We start from the raw sequence: 24673 nt of genomic DNA, 5'->3' as shown, positions 1-24673 counted from the left end.
ATCCCAGGCGAGGAAGAGCAGGCAGACTAACACCAGGCACAACGACAGGATTAAAACGAACAGTAGGGTTTTAGAAACACAACAGACTTGGCAGCCACATCCAGGCCTGTGGTCTGTGCCCCTGGTTTTGCAGTGCTGTTGAGCCCTTTAGGGTACAGGATAAACCAGAGGTGCCGGGCCATTTGTTCATCTGAGAAATAGCAGCAGGAAAGGGCTCTGCCCCTGCCCACCCCCCACCCCCCCATAGTGCTCTGACAGCACAGAGCCAGGTGGGCATCTGCAGGGCCACACGGTTGTCCAAGGGGCCGCCTGGAAGTCAAAGGCTGATGTCATAGCCATTCAAAGAGGGCCAGTCCTTGTGCCAGAAGTAGCATTGGGAGAAGGATGACAGGAAGATATGGAGCCCACCCAATGGAGAGTTTCTGCGTTGGAGGCCTGTGCCGTGAGGCTCTGTGCCTGGAAGGTGGTAGGGCGTTTCTCAGGCATCTTGAAACTGGACCCATCTGTGGGCCTCTGTCCAGTGAAAAGCAGGCTCTGCTTGTGGACGTCTTGTTCTGTTTTGAGCAGCTCACATTCTACCTGTGGGAGCAGGATGCCCAAGGGTAGGCACCCATTGGTAGCTGTGACATCCCTCTCCGTGCCTACCGACCAGGTCCCGGGGCCTCCACAGCTGCTTGGCTTGGAGAAGTTGAGTATGGCTGTAGTGACCTGGTCCTTAGGGGGGGCGTGTCACATGGCCCCTTGTAACCTCAAACATCAGCTCAGTGCTACCATGGACCCTGAGGGACGGGGCGCCTCTGGAGTAGTGGCAGGCTGCAAACACGGTGAAGGTGGGCTGGCGGCAGGCAGGGTCGGAGAAGTGATAGTAATGCCCTTCCCAGGAACTTTTGTGGTCATCAAAGGTAAAGAGCAGCACAAGGAACAGCACAGCAGGCCTTGCCTCACAGCCCATGCTGACACAGTGGCTATCCAGGCGCAGTGGCAGGGCTGGCTGGGAAGGCAGCACGGGAGGGTGGTGCTCCTCGGAGCAGGTGATGAGTCTGCAGGTCAGGCAGGGACAAGTGTGGTGCTGCAGGAAAGTTGAAACAGAGCGGTCAGGCAGCGGGAAGATGCCCGCGTTGACTGGAATGCTCTTCCAGTGCCTGGTTTCTCAGCTCTCTTTGTCCTCCCAGCCTCCAACAGGTTGGCCTCCTTGATGTCTTTGGGCTTAGAAGGTAAAGGCACCCTCCTCCCTGGGCCTCAGGCCAGCAAAGGCCTGACATTTATAAAGCAGCCTTGAGACCTGTCCTGTCACCTCCTCATAGACAGACACCCTCCCCCCCACCCCCCAACCCCGCTTCCTACTGCAGTAGGCAGGGAGTTGCAAAAGGTCTCTAGGCCACGGCCCTGACCCCCCCTTAACCCCTAGGCTCCCTGTAAACACACACTGGTTGAATGGATGAGAAACCAGTTGAAGTCTAGGTGGCTTAGGTCCCTGGATTTAGATGTCCTGCCCAGTTAGCCTTCCTGACTCGCCGTCGTTGCCTCTTCACATTTGCAGCTTCCTGGAATGCGGGGGTGGGGGGGGTGGGGGGGTGGGAGGGCGTGGCTATGCTGAGCCCCTCCAGAAACTGACAGAGGAGAGTGAAACTCAGAGCCCGGGTGGCCTGCCACAATTGTTCACGGTCCTGCAGGACCTGATGCAAAGCCTTGCTGCAGTTTGTACGCCCTCTGCAAGGGGGCATGGCCAAGGCTGCCATGTTAGCTTTGTTTTGTATGTGTGTGGGAGTGTGGGCGGAGGTTCCTGTGTGTACAGGCACATGTGGAGGCTTGAGGTTGACAGAGGGTCTTCTGCTAACCGCTCTTCACTTTATTCTGAGGCACGGTCTTTCAGTTGATCCCAAAGTTATCAATAGGACTCATCTCCCTGGCCCACTGGCCCCAGGCTTCCTTGCCTCCACTTTCTGGCTGCTGAAATTGCAGGTCACATGCCCAGTGTTGAGTTGAGATTTGGAGATCCAGATTCCAGTCTGCATGAAGCAATGAGCCCCTTCCTGCCACCCCTCCCGCTCCCCCTCACACGCCCCAACCCTCTCCTGCCCTGGCCTCTTTTGAGATAAAGTAGCCCAAGTGAACCTTGAACTGGCTTTGTAGCTCTGGCTGGCCTTATACTCACGGTTCTCCTTTTACTGCAACTGTGAGGAAACACCACCATGCCCAGCCTCCAGCCTTATTATAACAGACAAACCCAGACCCTGCCCGTCCCCCACCCCCCCACCATGAGTCTGATTTCTTCCTGCTTTGGATCTTGCCTGGCATCCCAGGCTCAGCTGAGGTGCCACCCATCAACAGGAAACAGACACTCAACCTAACCAGGTGGAAGTGGTCCATCTATATTTTGGAGTGAAAAAGTTTAGTAGAGCCAAAAAGAAGCCAGAGACTCCCATCTCCCGCACCCTTTCCTCCCCCCACTTCTGCTTCCCTGCTTCTCCTTTCTTCCTTAAAGGGAGATGCTGCCCACAAGTCAATGTAAAGCCTTCTGTGCAAACGTGATGGCCTTGGAATAGCCACTGCTCAGCGCGGACCTGAGAGCCAGCAGACAACCCCGTTCCCGCTGTTCCTGGGGGACCAGGACTGAGGCCCAAGCGGGAAAGGCAAAGGGGAGGGCATATCTTTCTTTTGTTTGGATTACCACATTTTCAAAGCTCTTACTATTAATATTTATTCCTGTGAGGAAGCTGAACTTCTATTTCTACAACACATGACCCTATATCATGTTTTATTTCTGGATATTATTCTTACATCATTATTTTGAGAGAGAGAGAGAGAGAGAGAGAGAGAGAGAGAGAGAGAGAGAGGGAGAGAGAGACTCACTATATAGCTGAGGCTGGGTTCGAACTCCAGGCAAGCCTTTCTGCCTCAGTTTCCAAAGGGCACAGATATCAGGGGAGTACCATCATGCCTAGCTGCTATTTGGGGGACTCAGGCCTGGAGGAGGCGAAGTCACTTTGAAACCCCGGTAAATGGCTACAGACTTGTTTGTGATGGAGGAAGCAGTGGCAGTTAGCCGGAGTGTCGGTAATTGGGAGGCCAGCTGATAAGAGTTCCCTCTAATTTACGCCTTTTAACCCACATTCTGAACTATGTTCACACTAATGTGTATTGACAGGACCAAATGCACAGCATTGAAATAGTCCTAGAGTGGCTCTTTCCTGCCACACACACACAGAGAGAGGCACACTCATGGCCTCACATGTACAGAGGGACATTGCAGGAGCTGACTGGTCATTTGGGGCAAGTGGTTTGGGACATAGCAGGTGGGTGAGGGGACAGAAAAGGCAATTCCTGCTCAGGGCCAGTTAAAGAAGATGACACAAGTCCCTGCCCGCATCAGACGCCTCCAGGGTGTCCTCAACAGAGGACAGAGGGTGATGAGTTTACAAACAGAGTGCCCAGCCTCACACCCACCAACCTCATACTGTTGGGAGCCCACTCCACTACCTACTTCTCCTATGGCATATACCAATTTCTAATTAACCCTAGAGGTGATGCTCGTCTGGACGACTGTGGTGGGGCACAGACTGATTGATTAGTATTCTATATCCAGGCGATAAATTTTGGCATCAAATTGGTTTTAAATTAACTTCTAAAACTGTTGGTGTTTACCATCTGGTTTGGGTTGTGGGCAAGGCTTGGGCCCCACCCCCACCCCCAGCCCGATAGCAGAAGGTAACGAGCAATGCCCAAGCCATTTGGGCATTTGACTGCAGCATTTCCCTCCATCCAACCATCTTCCTCCCCTTCCTAAGGAGGGGGGGGGGCTGCCGTGCAGACCTTTAATTTAATGTCTCTGCATCTGGCGCTGGGCTGAAATGACATGTTTCTGTGTGTCTTGTTTCTCAATCACTTTTTCAGCCCACGCAAGCCACCAGGGCTGGCTAGGTAGCAGGGAGGGAACCAACAGTGGCCCCTGAGACCTTCCCAGGTGACCCGAGTGCTGTCAGCCCTCGTGGTGCCCCTTGGAACAAGGAAGATTAAGGGCCTGAGCAGCATAAACAGGCAATAAAAGGAATTCATTTTGAAGTCATTTAAAAAGAGCCTCAAGCCTCCCAGATCCTGAGTTTTGGGAGCAGTTGGTAGATGTGTTTGGTCTGTCTATCACCACTAGTGCCCACCCCCTGGGACTCTGACAAGCAGGTGCTATAAGAGATCAGAAGTTGCCCCAGTTGGCTTTGTTTGAGTGTACAGTATACAGTAGGCACTCACTATATGCTGCACGATGGGCAAATGGCCCCAAGGTTCAAACAGCACTTGATAAAGATGGCTGAACTTATTCCTCTCTCTCCATTTTTTTTTTTTTTTGTACTTTGTTGGTTTTTAAGACTGGCCTCAAACTCACAGCAAGCTCTCTGCCTTTGCCCCCAATGTGCTAGGATTACAGATATGATCCGCCACCCTTAATTTGATTATCAGAAAATAAATATGGGGTACGCTGGTCAGGAGTTACTAACCCAGAGTCCTAACATACTTTCATCTCCATTCACAATAAGCAGCAAGTCCCAGCATCATCAAATGTCCTCATGTGTCTCACCTCCGTCCTTCTGTCAGTGCCCTGTACGTGGTTTGCGCTTACCACTTTTTGGACTTGATGGTAAAGAAAGAATTCCTATTCTTAGCCATCCTGTGTCACAGCTTCGCATCTTAATTCTATTTTAGTAAGACTGGCTTCTATTTAAAGACAATACCTTTTATATTTTCAAAAAGGCTTTTCTCAACATTTTTCTGAGGAGGGGTGCTCAGGCATTACCAGCCTCTGTTGGGACCGTATGCTGGCTTTCTTACCAGTCAGCTTCCATGGCTGGTTGTGTGGCTTCCATGAGTGTCACTTTGGAGTCTTGTGGAGGGGCAGATTACTATAGCGAGAGCCTCCTTACCCTGGGGATCAGCTCATAGATCACCAGGGCATGTGTTAGAAATGAAGACTACATTTGAAGAAGAAGAAGAAGAAGAAGAAGAAGAAGAAGAAGAAGAAGACGAAGAAGAAGACGAAAAAGAAGAAGAAGAAGAAGAAGAAGAAGAAGCAGCAGCAGCAGCAGCAGCAGCAGCAGCTTGGCAGTGGTGGCGCACACCTTTAATCCCAGCCCTTGGGAGGCAGAGGCAGGTGGATCTCTGAGTTTGAGGACAGCCTGGTTTACAGAGTCAGTTCCAGGACAGCCAGGGATACACAGAGAAACTCTGTCACAAACAACAAACAAACAAACAAACAAACAAACAGAAATGAGGTTCATAGGCTTCACTCTGGACCCACATGTTCAGATAGACTCATGTCCTAATCCAGAGTCTTTTTTTTTTTTTTGAGACAGTGTTTCTCTGTGTAATTCTAGCTGTCCTGAAACTCACTCTGTAGACCAGAAGTGCTGGGATTAAAGGCGTATGCCACCACGCCTGGCCTAATCCAGAGTCTTACACACCAACCTTGTTTTCCACTAAGCTTAAGTAGTGAGAGTTAGTACCCATGTCCTAAGTCTACCTCTGTTCATTACACTAACTCCATAAAGTTTGTGGAGTTTGCTGCAACATCCTGTAACACCAGCACGTGTTCACACACATGAGTGGTTTGCACCCCATAACACCAGCATGTGCACACACACACACACACACACACACATCAAGTGGTTTACACCTCATAACACCAGCATGTGCACACACACACACACACACACACACACACACACACACACACACACATCAAGTGGTTTGTACCCCATAACACCAGGATGTGTGCACACACACACATCAGTGGTTTGCACCTCATAACATCAGCACATGTGCACACATGCATCAGTGGTTTGGCCTAGTCACAGTGGACTCCTTGGGCTCCTGATAGATGTCACTAAGAGGGTACTGCGGTCTCAGTAGAGTGTTTTCAGTGCATGTGCTAACACTACTCTGCCTTTAGCTAGATGCCAAGACCCCATGTTGGGTGGTGCCACAGACTTCCCCTGATGAAGTGCCTAGTGCCTGAGTGAGGAGGTGACAGGCAGGCTCCCTAACAGCAGCATATGTGTAGCATGGGATTAGAGAGACCAGGGAAATAGAACCAAACAGGTAGAAACCTGCCTGAGCCACCGTGTGCTGCTGGGGCACATATAGGGTCCTGCAAGAAGGATGAAGACCAAACCCAGGAGATGCATGCCAAGAATGACCAGGCTGGGGAGAGTGAACGATGCTTCTCTATGAAAGACTACCTAGCCTGGCAAAAGCTGGGAGAAGAAGCTCAAGCAGAGCCAATCGAACGTGCTGATGTCCTCCGGTTAGCTGACCAGAGGTGAGGGCAGTGGGAAGAGTGGGGCAGAGTCCCCTCAGCAGGACCACATTCTATAGGACCTGCCGGGCTTGGCCCCAGGACATCACCAGGGGGCTCCATGCTCACCAGAGCGCTTTGCAGGGGCCACTGGTATCCAGTGGGATAGTAGTGCTGCCTCTCTGCCCAGTTGGTGTGGACATCCCCAAGGAACAACTCCTCAACTAAATGTGGTGCCAGCAGGCTGCTGTTGCATGTGACGCTGCAGGTGCAGCAGACTGAGCCCATGCATTTTGAAGCCCAGTACCACCATGCAGTCACCTGGCACCTGGGAGCTCAGTAACTCATACAGTGTCCTTGGCAGCCAGGCCCGGGCTGGAGGCAGCCGTCCCGTACAGTCCTGGCCAGCCTGCCTCTGGTTGAGGCACCTGGCAATGTCAAACAGGGCATGGTGGCTGTGGAAGACTATACCCACCTTGTGCAGACGGTAGTGACCCTCAGTGGCCCCTGGGTGACCCACGAGGCCTGGCACAGACGGACTTTGTCCTTGATGAGCAGAGAGTGAGCAGGCTCCTGTCAGGAGGAGTCCCTGTAGTGGAACTGGTAAGCACGGAAGAAGCAGTTGAAATAGAAGGCATAGGAGCGGGTGAGGAATTCTGGCCCTGGGCGAACCTTGCAGCTGCTGAGGAGGAGATAGGCGTGGGACAGAGAAATGAAAACCTATCTGGTTCACCCTTCCCTGGACTGGGCTCCCATGTCCCCAGCCTGTTTCACTCAGTTTCCTCCTCTGGGGGACTTCTCAATCTTGTGATCTCCAGGTCCCCTTCTCAACCCTCATGGCCCTAACTGGGGCTGTTGCCGCCATCTTCTTCCCATGGTTCTTTGCTTCCAAGAGCCACCGAGTTCCAGGGCTCACTCTACCCCCGAGTGAAGGGGGTAGAAGGAGCACATAGGGGACATCCCTCAAGTGTCTCCTCTTTGGTGAACTACCTCCTCTCCCTAGCTTCACTCACACAAGAGCAAGCTGTTTCCATGAAGGGGTTGGACAACGCACATTTTGGGGTTGAAGGCTGACGGGGGTTCTGTTGCATCTACACACCATTGCTATAAGTAAAACTGGCTACAGCCAAACAAGACCAGGGAGATAGCAATCAGGACACTCCCCCCCCACCTTCCCACCTCCCCCACCCCCCCCTCCAAATTTGCTCTCCACTATCCACACAATAAGAACCAACTGTGGTGTGTGCCTGCACCTAGCCCTGGGGCGGCAGGGACAGAAACATCTCTACCAGGGATTGATGCAGATTCCCTGGTCCCTGTGAGAGACTCCACCTCAAAAAAACAAAGGTGGAGAACAACTGAGAAAGACAAACACATCTACCTCTGTACACACATACACACACACACACACACCACACATACACACGCTCATACACACCACACACACACACACACACACACACACACACCACATATACTCACCACATATACACACTCACACATGCGTGCGCGCGCGCACACACACACACACACACACACACACACACACACACACTGAGAGGGAGAGGGAGAGAGGTCAGCTGACCTGGTCTCCGGGCTCTAGTGTATTAGCAGTGTAAACATGCCTGGGGTGGACAGAAGGGGAAGAAATGAAGTGACTCCTGGTTCCGCAGTCATGGCCAATGATAGAACATCCCCATCAAGGGCTCATTGTGGTGGGTGGCAGGGTATGGACGCCCCGGTGCCCACCTGGATCGCCATCTTAATATGTATTTCATACTTAGGCTGTTATCATCCAAGCAGAAAACGGTTCCCATTTTTCCTTCAGGCTTTCTGCTAAGATGAAGGAGAGGGCCTCAGCCGAGAGCTAATGAGTCTAAGCTCCCTCTTTCCTCCTAGAGTGAGCAGACGCTGCCGAGCCTGAGAAGGGCCATGAATCGAGAGAGAACCCAATTATGTGGTTTTGTTTCACTGAGTCTCTTCACAGCTCCTTCTTATTTATGGCGAGTGACTGTTCTCTGCGTCTGGAGCGATGTTAGGCGTTCTTTAAAAATAATTATATTACACTATAAATGTGTGCTGTTTACTGTACGCCAATTATACCCCAACAAGGCTGTAAAATGCGTGAATATGTTTAAGTAAATAAAAGTAAGTTGGTCTGAAGAAAAATAGTAAGTGGCTAATAGACCAGGCGATGGTTACAGTGAAGGAAGTCACAGTGCACACTTGAGGGCCTCTGATGGGACCTACAGTACAAAATGGCTTTCCTGTGGCATGCAGAGCGTTAGTGCACAGTCCCAGACTACTGACCCCGTCCTACATGCTTCTCAGAACACAAGACCTACTAGGAAAATACAGTGGGGACCTTCTAGGAAGAAAGTTCTAGAAGTTTCTTAGAGCTGCTCCGGAGTGTTGTTGCTGGAAGCAGCTTTGTGTCCCCTCTCTGTGCACTCAGTGACCCTACTAGGAGCTGCCTTGGTCCCAGTTGGGCGGAATGAGGAAGGGCGGCAGCCCCGGAGCCTGGGAAAAGTGCTAGAAGCAATTTTGAGAGCTTACGCCCTGCCCCCTCGCGGCACCCAAAGCGCTAACAGATGTTTGGCAGGCAGATTTCTTCATGAGCTCAGGAGGCACGTGGAGGACAAAGAAAGTTCAGTCCTTGACTCCAGAATGGAATGGGCTGAGGAGGAGAAGCCACAACTCCCCCTCAACTCCCATCCTGGGAGGAAGAGTAGCCTGATGGTTACTACAGACGAGGGTTGCAGAGCTGCCCCTGCAATGAGATGGGTGTGCCTGTGAGCTTAGATGAAGTGGGTGGGACCCTCAGACCTCCTCAGCCAGCTACTTTCTACCTTGGTTCTTTGTACCAGTTGTGCTCTCTGCCTGCCCCTTCCTGTGGCTCTCAGCAGAGTGGGGACTTGTCTCATTCTGAGTCCTCACTCTGATGTCATCATCTCCAGGAACCTTCTGGGATGCTGATTGCCATGCAGCGCAGTTCAGTGCCATGCTAAATCTGCATTACACACTTCCTGTTTGCTTATTTATCAATACCCTACTGCGCACACTGTGTGCCAGATTGCCAGAGGGAAGCCGGAGGGTCCATGTGTGTACTGTTCAGCTTAACCTTGCTGGTTGGATGTGATACGGTTCCTGACAGTTCCCTGCTCCAGGTGCCTTCTCCAAAGCGGAGAGAGACCAACTTCACAGAGGTCAATGCTAAGGTTCACAGAGAGGCATCTCTCATCTAGGCCAGTCACAGTGCATGCTGGGAGCTTAAGGGAGTCTTACCCAGTGGAGATCCAGGGCCCACTGAGGTGTCGGCGCAGGACCATAGCGATGGGCATACCATTAGGCACTGGCTGCTGACACTGGGGCTCCCAGTGTAGATGGCCCCCTCTTAGAGTACCAGCTGTTTCTGTGATGCCAGCTGCAAAGGATAAAGAACCTGCTCAGAGACCCACAGGCTCCATGGTTAGTGCCTGACCCATCTGCTCTCCCCATGCCAGCGGCTGCACAGCTCACCTCAGGCCCCAGCGCACCCAGATGCTTGTTGACTGGGTCTCCTTCTCTGTACGTGGGGCACAGACCAGAGTCCAGCATAGTCCATGCTCACTAAGTGGGTAGTGGACACCTAGCACCTGAGCAGGCGATCAGACACATAGACTACAATCCCAATTGGCCCTCTTCCCCAAGTCCTGGCCAGGAGCCAGCACCACAGTAAGGGAGATGTGTGAGAAGGAACTAAGCAGCAGGGGTCCTTCTGGTGACCCCAGGATAGGCTGGCAAGCGCGTGGGACAGCGCCCCACAGCTCTTAGCTGCTGCTCAAAATTGAGTAGCAAAACTTCAGCTGCTAAGGAGCTGTCATTCCCACTCAGAGGGTCAGTTGACACAACCCAGATGGCAGGATGCTAGTGTGAGCAGCTTCCAAGTTCTTTACCGCAGTGTCTGTCCTCCTAGTGGCCTCTGACCCCAGCTGCTGGCCACTGTATGAGGCTTGCCAAGCCAGCCTTTCCCACTGAGCCTGGGGCTGAAGTGGGTCAGGAGGAGCTCAGAGAGCCTTGGCCAGCCAGGGCCTCCAGGGAAAGCTGTGGACGGAGCAGAGGGCCTCTCCCACGACATGTTCCCATTCCTTCCCAGACGAATGCTCACAGGTTCCAAGCTGGCCTTGAGGGAAGGCCAGGGGAGCCCCGTTTTATCCCACAGAGCTCTATCTGTTATACAGATGGACCCCCAAACTCTGTAACCAGCAATCTCTCAGGAAAACGTAATGTTCCTGGGATCCAGGAGTCCCCAGGGACCCTGAGACCCAGAGAAGGCTGAGCGGTGTAGCTGATGACCATGGGCAATGGTGTCGTCCGTCGAGGAAAGAGCCAGGTGGTTTTATAGTCTAGTCTTGAAGTTTTGCAGCCACCCTAGGAGTTGAGTGTGTGGCCTGGTGGCTCAGCTCCATGGGGTTTGTAGCACTGGCCAAGAAAAGCCAGGGCTAGAAGCCAGGATGTTCCATTCAAGTCAGACAGGTTGATTGCTATTCATTCGGGTCACCAGAAAGAGAGAGCAATGGGAGCTGATTTGGAGACCCGGAGTTCAGGACACACACGTGAAGGATGACTGAGCAATGATCTGAGGGTGACCCCCGGTCCCACTCGTAAGTAAGAGAAACAAAACCTAACAGCTAACCATGGCCTTGACATGGGCACACTGTCACTTGGGGAAGCAAGGCTGACTGACAGAAGTCTTGCAAGACGGAAGATGAGGTTTTCAGAGACAACCTGGCACAATATCGCTATGACAAAGGTACACGGGCCAGGTCACTACAGTGGGTGCACGGGCATCCGTACTGAGCCCACGAGTCCTGAACAGGGACGGAGTCACCTGAGCTGTCAGCCCGACCACACTCAGGTGCTTCTGAGCCACCGTTGTGGTCGGAAGCTGCTGGAGTCTCTGGATTCAATTCTGCAGGTTAATTTGAACATCACCGGTGTCAATGGAACCTGTCGCAAAGTGTTGACTCAGTGAACAGGTAAAAGCGAACAGGAATCAGGAGGGGTCAGCCTTATTTGCCTGGTTGGGAAATGAAGCTTGTATTTCTCCGTGAAATAACGCGTGGGCTGAAAATTAGAATGCTGTCCCCCTGAATCTCTGGTTCTTGAAGAGATGATCTCTCTGTTGGGAAGGAAGCCACCATTTTGTTTCATGCACACTCCTCCCTGAAGGCACCTAGAAGAGATGTCGCGCTGTCACTAAGCCTCACATGGCATTTCTCCCCTAAGTGTGTTTTCATTTGTTGTTTTTCTACGAGAAATTAGGATTTGATTATGTTAGGAGACTACAAGATATGGTCAGTCCTCTTTGTCATCAGAACACACACACACACACACACACACACACACACACACACACACACACACACAACTCAGCACAGTGGGAACCTTCTTGTAGAAAGCCCCAGAGGGCTGCAACGCTGCTTTCCCATAGCCTCAATGTAAAGATTGTTAAAAAAAAAAAATCAACACAACCAACTCAACTTAATAGTTAGAAACAGTCTCACGCTGTTGCCCTCACAGCTCTGGGACAGACCTCGATTTTCTTTTCTTTCTTCACCCCGCTTTCTTTCTTTCCCCACAGGAAAGTCTTAACTAGATGAACCACTACCGGCAGATGGGGCCATGGCTGGGTCATACAACTCTTTGCAGGGACCTGAATGCAAGGACCAAATTGATTTTTATCAACCATGGATTTTTAATTAACAGTGGTGTCCACTTTACTGCCGTTCAGTATTTACTGTTTACTCACTAATTAAAAATTATGCTGCTTTTGCACTCATAAGAGCAGGGACATTTGAAATTAGATAGCATCGTTCAAATTACCTGCAGAATTAAATTTAGAGTACCCAACTGCTAGGACCAGGCTCCCAGAGCTGAAAATATGATCTGCCATGGCCCAATGTGTTAGCGAGAGTTAGAACACCAGGGACAGGCCACTTGCACAAACACCATATGGGGCATGTTTGTGGCCTTGGGGAGCATGGATACTTGCAGAGCCCCTGACTGTGGGGCCCTAGAGAGGCACCAAGGTTTCTACATCTACAGAGCTCATTCCTTGGGAATCCTCTAGTTTGGAGGCTGGATCTATGTCATGCTGTGGGGTGGGGGACATAGCATCTTCTGCTTGGCCATTGCTGGGGACTGCTAACTGCAGCCTTCATGCCTTCTGGAGTTCAGGAGGAAACAGACTCAGCGTGAAAGAGGGATTCAGCTGCTGTCATTGCCAGCCTGCTGTCTCCTACAGAACCTTGTTTGTTTGTTTGTTTGTGGTATCAAGGACTGAGCCGCAGTTCCCGTTTACACATGCCAGGCTCCTAAGTGTTGAGTAGGTAGATGTGTATTATTAGCAAGCCATATCTTAGATGTCTGTGTGTGCACATGTGTGGACATACATGTGGAGGGTAGAGGACACCTCGGCTGTGATTCCTTAGGCATTGTCCATCTTTTTTCTTTTATTTTTGAGGCAAGTCTCTTTGTAGCTTGGAACTTACCCAGTATCCAGGCACTTTTTTTTTAAAAACATGGATTCTAAGGAATTAAACTCACTTAGAAAGCCTTAAAAATGCAGTAAAGCATATCTAATACAGTAATCAGGGCTGTATAGTAGTGCATACACTTCTCATCATAAGTTCAAGGCCAGCCTGGACTACTTAGAATGAACAAACAAAAACCCAACCACTGCACTCAAATTTTATCCCTTTAGGCATTTCAAAGTCCGCAATTTAGTGGCGTTTAGAAGAATCACAATACCAGGCAGCTATAATCTGAATATCCAGTCACCATTTAAGGAAGCTTTCACTCAACATCTGTCACACCCTTCCCTCAGAGCCCTCAACCTCCGATCTCAGTGTTACTCATCCATGCAGTTCCCATGATCCATGCAGTTCCCATGATCCACACAGTTCCCATGATCCATACAGTTGCCATGATCCACACAGTTCCCATGATCCATGCAGTTCCATGATCCATACAGTTCCCACGGATGGAATCCGCTGTGCTTGCCTGCTTCTCACCAAAGTCATTCCTAGGACCACAAGGTTATCAGTGCTCTGCTGATATGCACGGAGGCCTGGAGAGCCTGCATACCCAGGCGGAGACTGGACTCCTTTCCACAAGGCAGGCCTAGCTGGGTGGGATGATAAATGATGACAACAGGCCGCGAGTGTGTGCATGTGTGCATGCATGTGCATGTGCGTGTGTGTGAATGTTCATGTGTGTGCATGTGCGTGCATGTGTGTGTGTGAGTGTGTGCGCGTGCGTGTGGGTGGGTGGATGTAGGAGGGTGGGGACCCTCTCTGTTTCGTCTGCTTAATCCTCTGAAAAGCAAAAGAGTAGAAGAAGATGAAGACAGGCCTCAGCGGATTAAGTGCACTCACAAATCTGAGTTTGGATATGCAGCACCTATGTGAAAAGCCACATGTGGTGGGGTGTTTCTGTAAACCCAGTGCTGCAGGGGAAGGACGGCGGAGACAGGAAGTTGGCTTGAGTTCGCTGGCCAGCCAGTCCAGTAAAACTTCAGTGAGCTCCAAGTTCGTGAGAGGCAGTGTCTCAAGGGAACACGGCGGAGAGCCGTTGAGGAAGAGAGCTGCCTCTGCATGAGGACCGATGCATGCATTTGTATACTACATTTGTGGACATGCCCACACGCCTGTTGCAGTCTCTAGATTCATAAGGCCATCCATGAGGGTAAGAATTTGTTCTCAAAGAAACTGATAGCAGTAACACTGAACCACCATGATCCTGGATCCTGGCTGTCTTCAAGGAAAAGCAGGTGACAGTCTCTAAGATCCCGGGCCTCCCCAGTGCCCTCTGTCCAGCCCAGCTTTCCTCCTAGCCCATGAGGCTTGTGGACTCCCCCTTTTCTTCTCACCCAGCAGATCCCATAAGGCTGCTCTCAGGGTATTCCCAAAGACGAAGGGCTGCCCTGCGCTCTCTGCTCTGGTGCTGGCCCACAGGCCCACAGGCTGGTACTTGGCTCCCCAAATGTCCTGGAAGAGCCATCCCTGGCACAGTCCCTGAGCTCTCTGACCCACTCCCTACCCCTGTTCAGCCGTTCCACGCCTGCAGTTGTTTATCTACTCTCAATTTACTTTTGCATTTGAATTGTTCAGTTTTGGAACTATTTTAGGAAATGTTGCATGGGCAGTAGGGTTCTGGTCTGCCTCTGCCTAGCTACTCAGAAGGGCCCATCTATTGACACCCAACGATGATCAAAGCCAGGACGTAGAAGGTAGTCAACAGCCTGTCCAAGGTTCACTCCTCGTCGTCTTGTTTACGGGTGGGTTAGGGTCCAGGCATTGGTCTCTTCCACATGTCTTTGGTTTTTATCTTTCCCAAGCCTGACAGTTTTGGAGAATACTGGCCAGGGAGTTCATAGAGTCCCTTTGTCTGAGACTAGTGTTTCCTCATGATTGAGTCTGACCTGTGCCTTCTGGGGGAGCACTGCAGAAGCAATGAGTGACTTCGGTTTACTGAGGCCCCTGAGTCAGTCAGTCTGCAGGTCAGACTTCATTACTATGCCCGCTGGGTCTCCCCACTGTTGGGCTGTGACTAAGGTGAGGACAGTTGTCTTGGTGGTTACTCATGGCCTCCTGGGTACCTGGGAGCATCCTTACCTTTGTTACCAATCGGCCCTAGGTGACTCTTGCCCGATGGGCTTGTGCCTTCTCCTCCAAGAGCTAGCGCAGCCGCTGTGTCCACTCATACCTGCTCCTGGATAGGACTTTAGACCTAGGCCGTAGGGCATTCTTTTCAGTATTTTGTTCACCAAATCCCCACTGATTTGGATACTGGGGGTATGGCTGTAGTTCATCTACAGCCCTTTTTCTCACATGACCTGGCCAGTTTTGTTTGTTTGTTTTGTTTTTTTAAAAAAACTTTCCCCAGGTGGTAAAAATCTGGAATCACTTTGCTTTTTCTGAGAGTCAGCCCCTATGTTCTTTTAATGGAAAATGGTGTGTAGACGCCAGGAGCCGGATGCTCACTGCAGATGAAAGCCACTATGGTGGTCCTCAGGGTTTCACCTCCTCCCTCCCTCTCTTTGCTTCCTTCTTCTTTCTTTCATTTCTTCTATGGATCCCCATCCCTCCTTTCTTTTTTCCCTCATTCTTTCTCTTCTTCCTTTACCCTCCCCCTTCCTCCACAGCACTGCCTTACTAGTTAGTCTTCCTGGCCTGTCACGGCCAGATTCTCCTTTCTTCCTCTTAATGGCCCTCCCAGCACAATGGCTGGTTGACGGCCTAGAAACAATCCTGGAAGGTTCTTAGACAAACACTCGCCAGCTCTTCTTTCCTAACTCCTCTTAGATGCAGGAGGGACCTCTGCTCACCATGAGCAACCCCTCCCTGCCTGGTTCACACTCTTCTCTCTTTCAGGAAGTGGCTGTCAGGGTCAGACTAGTGGTAGATTTGTAGCTGTTGGGAATTTCTGAGGAAGGCAGAGAGTGATGGCATTCCCAGGGTTGGGGGGGGCCCAGACAAGTGGGGAGCAAAAAGAGGCAGCTGGCCGGAGATGACATGGGAACATTGGGTCAGCTCGGGGGCTGGATCCAGACTTCAAGCTCTGTGCCCACTACTTGCAGTAGAGCTCGCTCTACCCAGGGATGTGCCCTGGCCTCACAACCCTCCAACTAGATTCCCGCCTCTCTTATTAAGGTCTTGTAGCCCTATGGTATGGTTCAATAGAAATCCCTGTGTACCTTATGTGTAAGGCCTCAGATACAACATCATGGGTGCCTGGAGCTTTCTAAGAGCCAAAGTCAAAAAGCTAAAAAGGAGTAGGTGAACCAAATCTTAGCATCTTCTTGCTGAGCCCCTGATATTACAGACAAATGACAAAGACACTTGATATGCACCCCCTTGTATAGATTTCCTAGCGTGATTTCTAAGTTGGGTTGTGTATGTTCCACAATCACAGCTCCATTTAGGTTTAGGTCGGTCACATTCCAATGATGGGTGGGCCACTCCATGGTGCAGAACCCCAGGTTAGGAATGGAATATGGGTATTTTTTTGGGTAACAGGGGGTCCAGCAAACCGGGTCTACTTTCCTACTTAGACTTTGCCTCAGCAGCCCCATCCTATGCCCTGTGTATAAACCAAATTCCATTCCTTTCCTTCCATGGAGTTTTCTTTCTTTCTTTCTTTCTTTCTTTCTTTCTTTCTTTCTTTCTTTCTTTCTTTCTTAGGCAGGGTCTCTAGTATTTCAGGCCGACCTTGAACACACTTTGTAGCCAAGGATGACCTTGAATTGTTAATTTTCCTGCCTCTATCTTCTAGGCGCTGCTTGATTTAAAAAAAAAAAAAAGCACTTGATTACAAAGGAAACAAACAAACAGAAAATCAGAACATGTCTGGTTTATTTCAAACCCCCAGTCTGAGGTAATTCACCTGGAATGCTTGGGCTGGAGCCTTGAGCACATTTTAAATAAAAGTGTCAACAGCAGGTCCCACCCAAACAACAGCTCTTGATTAGCAGAGGCCCTGCCTATGCTGGCTGATGGTGCTCAGAAAGCCCTGGAAGCTGGGGCCCGCCCTCACCGGCGCTACAGAAAACATGTGCTTCGGGATGAGATCACCACACCAGCCGTGAGAACGTCCAGCAGCTCTCCCTGGAGAAGGTCTTATATTGGCATGCAGTGACAACTCCAACAAATCACACAAGAATGAAGACAAAATTGGACGCCCCAGAGCCTGTAGGCCCCTCTGCCGTGCTTGGCTCAGCTTCAGCCACCTCACATGTCTTCCATTTGGCCATAATCTTAGAGCCTTGTAATACGTCTAATCTAAGGCCTTTGTGCTTAGGGAGTGTGCGTGTGTGTACATTTCAACCCTGGGAAACTCAGAAATAGTATGCTCTAGGGTGAGCAAACATGTCCCACCTCCCACTCCTGGCAGTTTCTCAGGCCTTTTGGAATGTGTTCTCTGCTGGGTGACCTCAGAGTGGACGGTTGCCCTGAGGACCTCGGGAAGGGTGGGACACCTGCCATAGCTGATTCCCAGATGGAAGAGGCACGGGGGCCTTCAGATGAAAGCCCACATGGGAAGGCTAGCAAGGAACACCATGGCTCCCCAATGTCCTCTCAGCTTTCCATGCACCCCAGGACCCAGGCATCAGTGATGACGTCTGGACTTGCCATTGGTGCTGCTTTGTGACCATGAGCTCCGGTGCGTGGGAAGGGCCCGTTGTCAAGAGGAGATGTTTGCCGCTGGGACATCTTTCCCGAGGCCCGACTTTAGCATTTCCTGCTAAGGGAAGAGGAAGCCCACTGCTCTGGGATGGGAAAGGAACGAGGGGCTTCGGGGAGAAGAAGATTTGGCCCACTCCACCAGCCCATCCGCCAGGTTTTTCTGTTTGTTTGTTTAAGAATGTTCCAGTACAGAAACTTCCCACCCAAATTCTCTCTGGGCCCCCATGGAAATGCTAATCACTCGGCTCTGGGCTGGGGCCTCCCCCCCAGATGAAAACTGGAAAATTCTAGCCAGAGCCCAGCTGTTTCAAAATAGCCCAGGAATCTGGGTGATTGATGGGAACTCTTCCCTCTCCACCCAGATGTGGCGTCTAGCAGACAAGGCTTTGTCAACCTGGCTTCCTCTGCATCATCAGTGGCACATTCCTAGATCTCTAGGTAGGACGTTAGACAACCATAAACTGTGCTGCCCCAATCAGCCCTCAGCGTGGACTGGAAGGGGCGGGTGGAGATGGCAGTGAGTTCTTGGAGGGTCTGGATGGACCAGCTTGATGGGCAGTCTCGTCCCTGAGGGCCGTAGCTCTGAAACAGTATTTGCCGAACAGATCTACATCTGGAAGTCTCCTCTGCACCAACAAATCCTTGTTGGATTTCTTGGCAGAAGATCCAAGCTTCATTGTTCTATAGAAAAGGAATTTGGCACCAGTGCCAGAAGGTTGTGTGTGTGTGGGGTATTCCCATGAGAAACAAGACCTCTATCTGAGTGAACAGTGGTGAAGGATTCCCAATGAATCCTGAGATGGATGCTTGAGAAGGAACCTTGAGCAAGCGCCTCTAAGAGCTAGTTCTTCTTGAAGACTTGGGAACTTGGTGGCCATCAGGTCTTCTTCTGAAGGTCCAAGAACCTTTGCATCTATCAGAGATATTTAGAAGGTTGGAGGTCTTCATGGGAACATGGAGACTGGAAGTCTTTATGAGGGATCTTGGGTCTCGAGATCTTTCAAAGATGTAGGGGGTGACAGGAAACCACCCCGACGTTGGGGGAGACACACCACAGGCTGGGCTGTTCTTGGGAGTCCCCACAAGGGGGACCTCTTGAGCTTCAGTTGGGGTGGTTGGGCGTCTCGGTGGAAACCCAGCAAGGGCCTCTTCCAGAGTTGGCCTTCAGCCGAGGGCCAATAGGCCTCCCTCCCTCCCTCCCTTTTTCCCTCCCTGTCTTTGGGCAAGATGGAGTCAATAGAAAGCCAACTTTGGGGTTCTTGGTCTCTCCCACACTAAGGGTCATCATGTCAGATGGCACTGAAGACATATTTTGAGGTTGAAGTGGAAGGACAATGGGATTACCCATCCTTGTCTCTTTTCAGACACATGGTCAACTCGGAACAAAAGCCACAAATGGAACAAGAAAGGCCACCCAGGAAGGTCCATAACAATGAACAAAACACCCCCTCCCTGGTCTTTCTGCAAAGATGTGTTGAGAGTGGGGCCTTTGAGTCAGGAAGGACAGAGATTTTAAATGCAAGAACGTTATGGTGAGTCTATCAAATCAATTTTTCTTCCATCACGTTGAGATTAAATCTCTTTCATATTCAGGATAAAGGTTCTCCCGGAGCATGGATTTGTGGGGAACCCTACTCCATGCTTGGAAAACCATTCTGTTAGGAGTTACCAGACTTTAAGAGAAATAATAATATTTTATGATGGTATTATGTTAACATCTAGAAAATTAGTAAGTGTTTTAATTCAAGGAGAGTGTCGGAACCTTGTTTTACCATACACATAAAACCCTAAAGACACAAATATTGGATTAATTGTTGCAGGCATGGTACTGGGAAATACGCTGGCTTCCTAAATGGTCAATAAGCAGGCCTTTTGATCTTGCCTTCCCTTGTGACCCGTGGATGTTTGTCATCCTGGGGAATAAGACTCAGGGTTGCTAAGGGGACGTCATACAATGACTGGATGACCCTGGTGGATTAGTCATCAGGAATAGAGTGGGGGCCATCACAGCAAAACGGCGCATGTTCTTAGAACACTGTATTCCACACGGCCCAGGTTGACGCATCCACTCTGCCTGCTACTGTTTTACAGATCAGGACACCCAGTATGATGACGTCTGACTTCTCTTAAGTAAATGTCAACAGAGAGGCCCTAAATCAAAGCCAGCGATTGGGAACCACAGCTTCTTTCTACCTGTTCCAGCTGCCCTGGTCTTCACTTGGCATTTACTTAGTTCTGATTGTGTGTTTGTCTACAAAGTTGTGGACATATTTCGGCCAGGGTTGAGGGGTCTCACCCAGTTGGTGGACCATTGTCTCAGCACAATCTGTAGAGTGTATGCCCAGTTCACCAAAGGGAGGTAGAGATGGGCGGGGGGGGGGGGCAGGGGGTGGTGGTGCGGTCTGTGGGTCTGCATTCAGTGACTGCATGTCCCTTCAGGGTTTTACACAAACAGAAACAGCTTGCCAGATGGAGGGCCAGGTAATGGGCTCTCTAGGCAGAGCTGTTGAAGGTGGCAGGAAGGTGTGAAGAACACGGCAAGGGAGGACAATGTAATTAGCCCTGAGCTTGGCACAGCTCTAGATGCTGTCCTGAGGAGGATGCAGAGATGAGCAGCTGCCGGGGGTCCAGGCTCTGAAGTGCTCTTGGGCAGAGGAGCTATGGGAGGAGAAGATCAGTGTGTTCTCAAACGCCTTGTTTTGAAGGACAGTGTTCCCGCCGTGGGCGCACATGAGCACACCACACCACACACACACCCCTCTGACTCCAGGGGGCCAGGATGGACATTGTACCTTTGATTACTTTTCTGTCTATTTTGAATCAATTCAATAACTGCCACATCCAGCCTGGGGTGGTGTTAGGATGAAGTGAAGGTGGAGACCGAGACCGATAGATATTTTTAAAAATAAGTTAAGTGAAAATGAGTTCTTTGATTGGGAGGGAAATGTTAATTCAATTTTAGGACAGCAGCGAGTAGAAAGGATCAAATTGGCTTGATGGCCCACAGCCGCAGGAGGTTGGAGGCCAAGGCTCTGAGCCCCCGTTGCTTGGGTTAGTGATGACGTGGTTACCTGTCGGGGTCCAGGGCATCACAGGACAGAGAGTCAGCAGCTGCAGACAGGAAAACACCCCGAGGGATGGTATGAGGATGCACATGGGTCCTTAGCCAGGGAACATGGGTACCGTTCCTGAGATGAACTGACAATGAGTTCTGTTTTGGGGTGTACTATTTGAGAAGACACAGGCTAGTGCCAGACCTTACCCCAAGGCATATAGAGCTGGGAAGAAAATGTGGGGGGAAGGCAGATGAGACTACCCTAGTCCAAAAACTCTGAAGGGAGGCGAGACAGTGTTTTGGTAGGTAGGACTGCATATAGCACATTGGGCACCTACTTAAGCCAAATTGGAAAATCTTCTGGTCCAGAGGTGCATGCCAGATATGTTGTACTCTGGTGATTGTTATTTTCACTGAGGCTATTTGATGACCAGGGGCACTCAGAATACAGGAAACCAACAGCATGTGGGCCTGTCCCTCACCAGAGATTGTTGTGGGGGGACTTGGGCCACCTCTGAGCTGTGATGTTCTTGGAATGTGAGTCGTTTGCTTTCTAGACTTTTCTTTTTACATACACATTTAATACACTTTAAAATTTTACTTCTACAAAATGGATCATTCTGAAATCTATCGTTTTAATCTAATAATAGGTTTTAAAGATCTTCGCAGAAGGTCTTTTTTTTTTTTCCTCCCTGGCTAGAGGGACTGATGTGTATTTATTTATGGTCTGTAGGGGGACAATCTGAGATGATGAAGCAGCAGAAGTGGGAGATGGAACAACTGAGGGAAGCAGGAACTCTCATCAAGAGCCCAATAAAAAACGGACGGAATTCTCCAAACAAAAGCAGTATGCGCTGTGCAGCGGAACTCTCAAAGCATATGGAGCAGGCGTGAAGCGAGCGCCGTACCTTCCCCCGAAACCCTCGTGGTTTGAGCACAGTGAATCACATTCATGGCTTCTCATTCATCGTCCCAGGAAACAGCCCTCTGCCCATCCTTGCCTGTATATATGTATGCGTTTTTTTATTTAGCTATTAAACTCTTTTTATGCGTGCAATCTTTTCCTACACGTCGTTCCACCCTTTGCTTTTTATACTTAAATTATTGGAGACAGCTTTTCATTTTAGACTTACCTTTTCGCGGAAGAGGTGGAACTGCAACATCTGAGACAAATCTTGATTCAATTAACTGCTGTTCCTCTGTTGATAACTATTGGATTGTAGGTTATTCTTATCCCTGAGGCTTGCTTTTTTTTTTTCTTTCCGATTATAAAGAACAGTACATCAGATGGCCTTTTCGGTGTTTCTTGTTGTAAAGTTTGTGTATGCCAATCAGAAACTCCCAATAACTAAATCGTACATGCAACGAACAGTAGTGAGCGTGGCCACACTGTCCTCTATGAACACTGCTTCAGTGTTTTCTCCACTGGAGGTGTGTGACAATAGCAGCATTCGTCTGCTTCTGGCCACACCAGATGGTATCAAATGTAGACATGACGCATACATAGTTTTTGAGATGAGAGCTTAGTGAGTTGCTGAGGCGGGCCTTGAACTCACTTTCTTCCTGCTTCAGTATCTCAAGGACCAGGATGACAGGTGTGTGCCGTCACATGTGACTTCTGAAAACAGTGCTTTAATTTCTGCCGGTCTAACAGTTGAAGGTGGGAAAGAAGTTATAGCCCCTGGTTAACCGTAGATTTTGTTCTGTGTCCAAGACTAAGTAAGGGCAACAGTTAACTTCAGAGGCAGCTGTTCTGTCTCTCTGGGGGCCTCATTCCTCTGTGCATCTTCATAGAGGCCACTCTAACTCGGTCGCCTGCTGTGTCCCAGCAGCAATGGCCTCTTGCTTTCCCATAGGCATGCACATAGGCGCCCGTTCTTTTAGAGTGCTAAGAAGTGTGAGTTGGCACTCTGTCTCTGCAACAGTGGTCTCCACATCCAGAGGGTTTTCACTGTACACACTTATACATAATTTAAACGACCCCAGCGAACACAGAAATGGAACCTGTGGAAATGTTCCTGGGGGTGAATGGAAATCTTGGCCTTGCCCATGTTGGGATGGTGGGGTACAGGGCTGGACTACGCTTAGATTCCTGCTGCCTCTTGGCTCCTGGAAGAAGCAAAGATAAATGGCCTCTTAGAAATGCACTGTCATTTTAGAGTCGGAGGTTTTCCAAGAAAATCAAGATGTGAATTCTCAATTAGGGATCACCAAAGACACAGGTCAGCATCTCACTGTGGAACAAAGGTTAGCAGAAACAACGAATACCAGCTATGGAACTCTGTGTCATAAGATTATATAATATATGTGAGAAACTTCTAATGAAATAAGACATGAAAAATTTAAAACCGAACAAGCAACACAAAGCTATAAAAATCACCAGGCAAGTATGGAAAGCATCTAATTATTTTGAATAAATAGAAGTATAATCATCAGAAGAAAGATGTAACTGCCTGTTGCAGCAGATTAGACACTGTTGTAAAAGAGATCATTGGAATGGAAGATGATAAAGAAATGACGTGTAAGTCAGTAAAGAAATAGAAGGACAGAAAACTAAACAAAGAGTCATGGAGACATATGATACATAAGGGGTTGGGGGTTTAGCTCAGTGGTAAAGTGCTTGCCTAGCAAGCACAAGGCCCTGGGTTCGGTCCTCAGCTCTAGAAAAAAGAAAGTCAAAAAAGAAGTTCATACGATACATAATAAGAAAGACTAAATAACACCTCTCACGAGGGAAGGAAGGGAGAAGCAGAGGAGCAACAGATGAAGGGGAAAGCCTGATAAATTCCCAGAAATGATAAGGGACACCAAGCCACTGGTACCACAAAGCTCAGTGAGCATCAAGCAAGGTTAATAACAAGAAATCAACACTTGAACCTGGAAAACACCAAAAACAGGAGGAAGAAACAGATATCTTCACAGACTTACATGCCTACCAAAACCGTCTTCCCAAGGACAGAGGCCCACACAGGGAACATTTCTGATCAGTAAGAAGTCATCCCCTTGCCCGTAGACCAGTTCCCAGCCCCCCTTTCACGCAGTTCTTCATGGTGTGGGGACCCCTAACCATAAAATTATTTTCATTGCTACTTCATAACTGTAATTTTGTTACAGCTATGAATCTTAATGTAAATATCTGATATGAAGGATATCTGATCTGTGACCCCTGTGAAAAGGTCATTTGACCACCAAAGGGGTCGCAACCCACAGGCTAAGAACCACTGCTCTAGACAAAGGAATTCACAAAGAAGAAAAGTTACCTTAAAGAAAGGTCTGATTTAAAAAAAACAAAAAAACAAAAACCTCCTTCTCCCTTCTCCCCTCTTCTCTTCTCTTCTCTTCTCTTCTCTTCTTCTTCTTCTTCTTCTTTCTCTCTCTCTCTCTCTCTCTCTCTCTCTCTCTCTCTCTCTCTCTCTCTCTCTCTCTCATATAGCCCAGGCTGGCCTCTAGGCTATGTACGTGAGATTTGCCTTGAACTCATGATTTTCTTACCTTCATCTCCCGAATGTTGAGATTACAGGCCTACACACCATGCATGTTATGAATGATTTTGTGTGTTGGGTTGGGGGTGGGAGCACACGTGTGGAAACCATAGGTTGCTGTTGAGTGCCTGCCTTAATTGCTCTTACCCTATTATAATTTTATTTTGTATGTACACATGTGTACACATGCATGAAGGCCAGTGGTTGATATCTGGTGCCTTACCTTAATAACTTTTCACTTTAGTTTTTCTTTTTTGAAGGAAGTCACTGTCTGTTTTATTGTCATTATTGTCATTGGGGCACGATTTGAAAAGGATGCTGATGCTGAAACAATACCCTCCATCAAAGCAAACTAAAGACTTTCAAGTGACTTCAGTGACGTGACTCTAATCCTCTGTGAATTCGAGGACAGCCTGCCCTACACAACACGCTTTAGGCCAGCCAGGGTTGTACAGTGAGACCATGTTTAAAACAAATAAACACACAGAGTACACACAATCACTGTATCAACTCCAAACCAGAAGAAGAAAGAGAGAAAGGATAGTTTCAATGTTATGGGGAGCTGGGGCTGCCTCCTCTGGTGCTTAGGAGGCGGAGCAGACGGAGAGAGAACATCCAACGACCA

At 49.5% G+C, this 24673-nt stretch overlaps 1 protein-coding gene and 1 long non-coding RNA gene across 2 annotated transcripts; one reads left to right on the top strand and one right to left on the bottom strand.

Annotated features, from left to right (window-relative positions):
* Positions 1-291: 291 nt before the first annotated feature.
* APCDD1L (APC down-regulated 1 like) lies at positions 292-9880 on the bottom strand (the record flags this gene model as incomplete). The annotated part of the gene is given in 8 exon segments (XM_084775208.1): positions 292-726; positions 728-1069; positions 6413-6524; positions 6526-6793; positions 6796-6859; positions 6863-6962; positions 9569-9707; positions 9820-9880. Coding segments are annotated over 8 exon segments (1473 nt in total). The 3' UTR covers positions 292-339.
* A 944-nt stretch (positions 9881-10824) lies between these two features.
* Positions 10825-21633, top strand: LOC311593721. Its single transcript, XR_014777812.1, has 3 exons — positions 10825-10926; positions 18876-19043; positions 21300-21633. It is a non-coding gene; the product is annotated as an uncharacterized lncRNA (long non-coding RNA).
* Positions 21634-24673: the final 3040 nt, after the last annotated feature.

Source organism: Acomys minous (assembly GCF_964271855.1).
Source record: "Acomys minous genome assembly, chromosome: 3".
Classification (NCBI taxonomy): Eukaryota; Metazoa; Chordata; class Mammalia; order Rodentia; family Muridae; genus Acomys; species Acomys minous.
The sequence above is the reverse complement of the archived record's forward strand: the minus strand, read 5'-3'. Positions and strand labels throughout refer to the sequence as shown.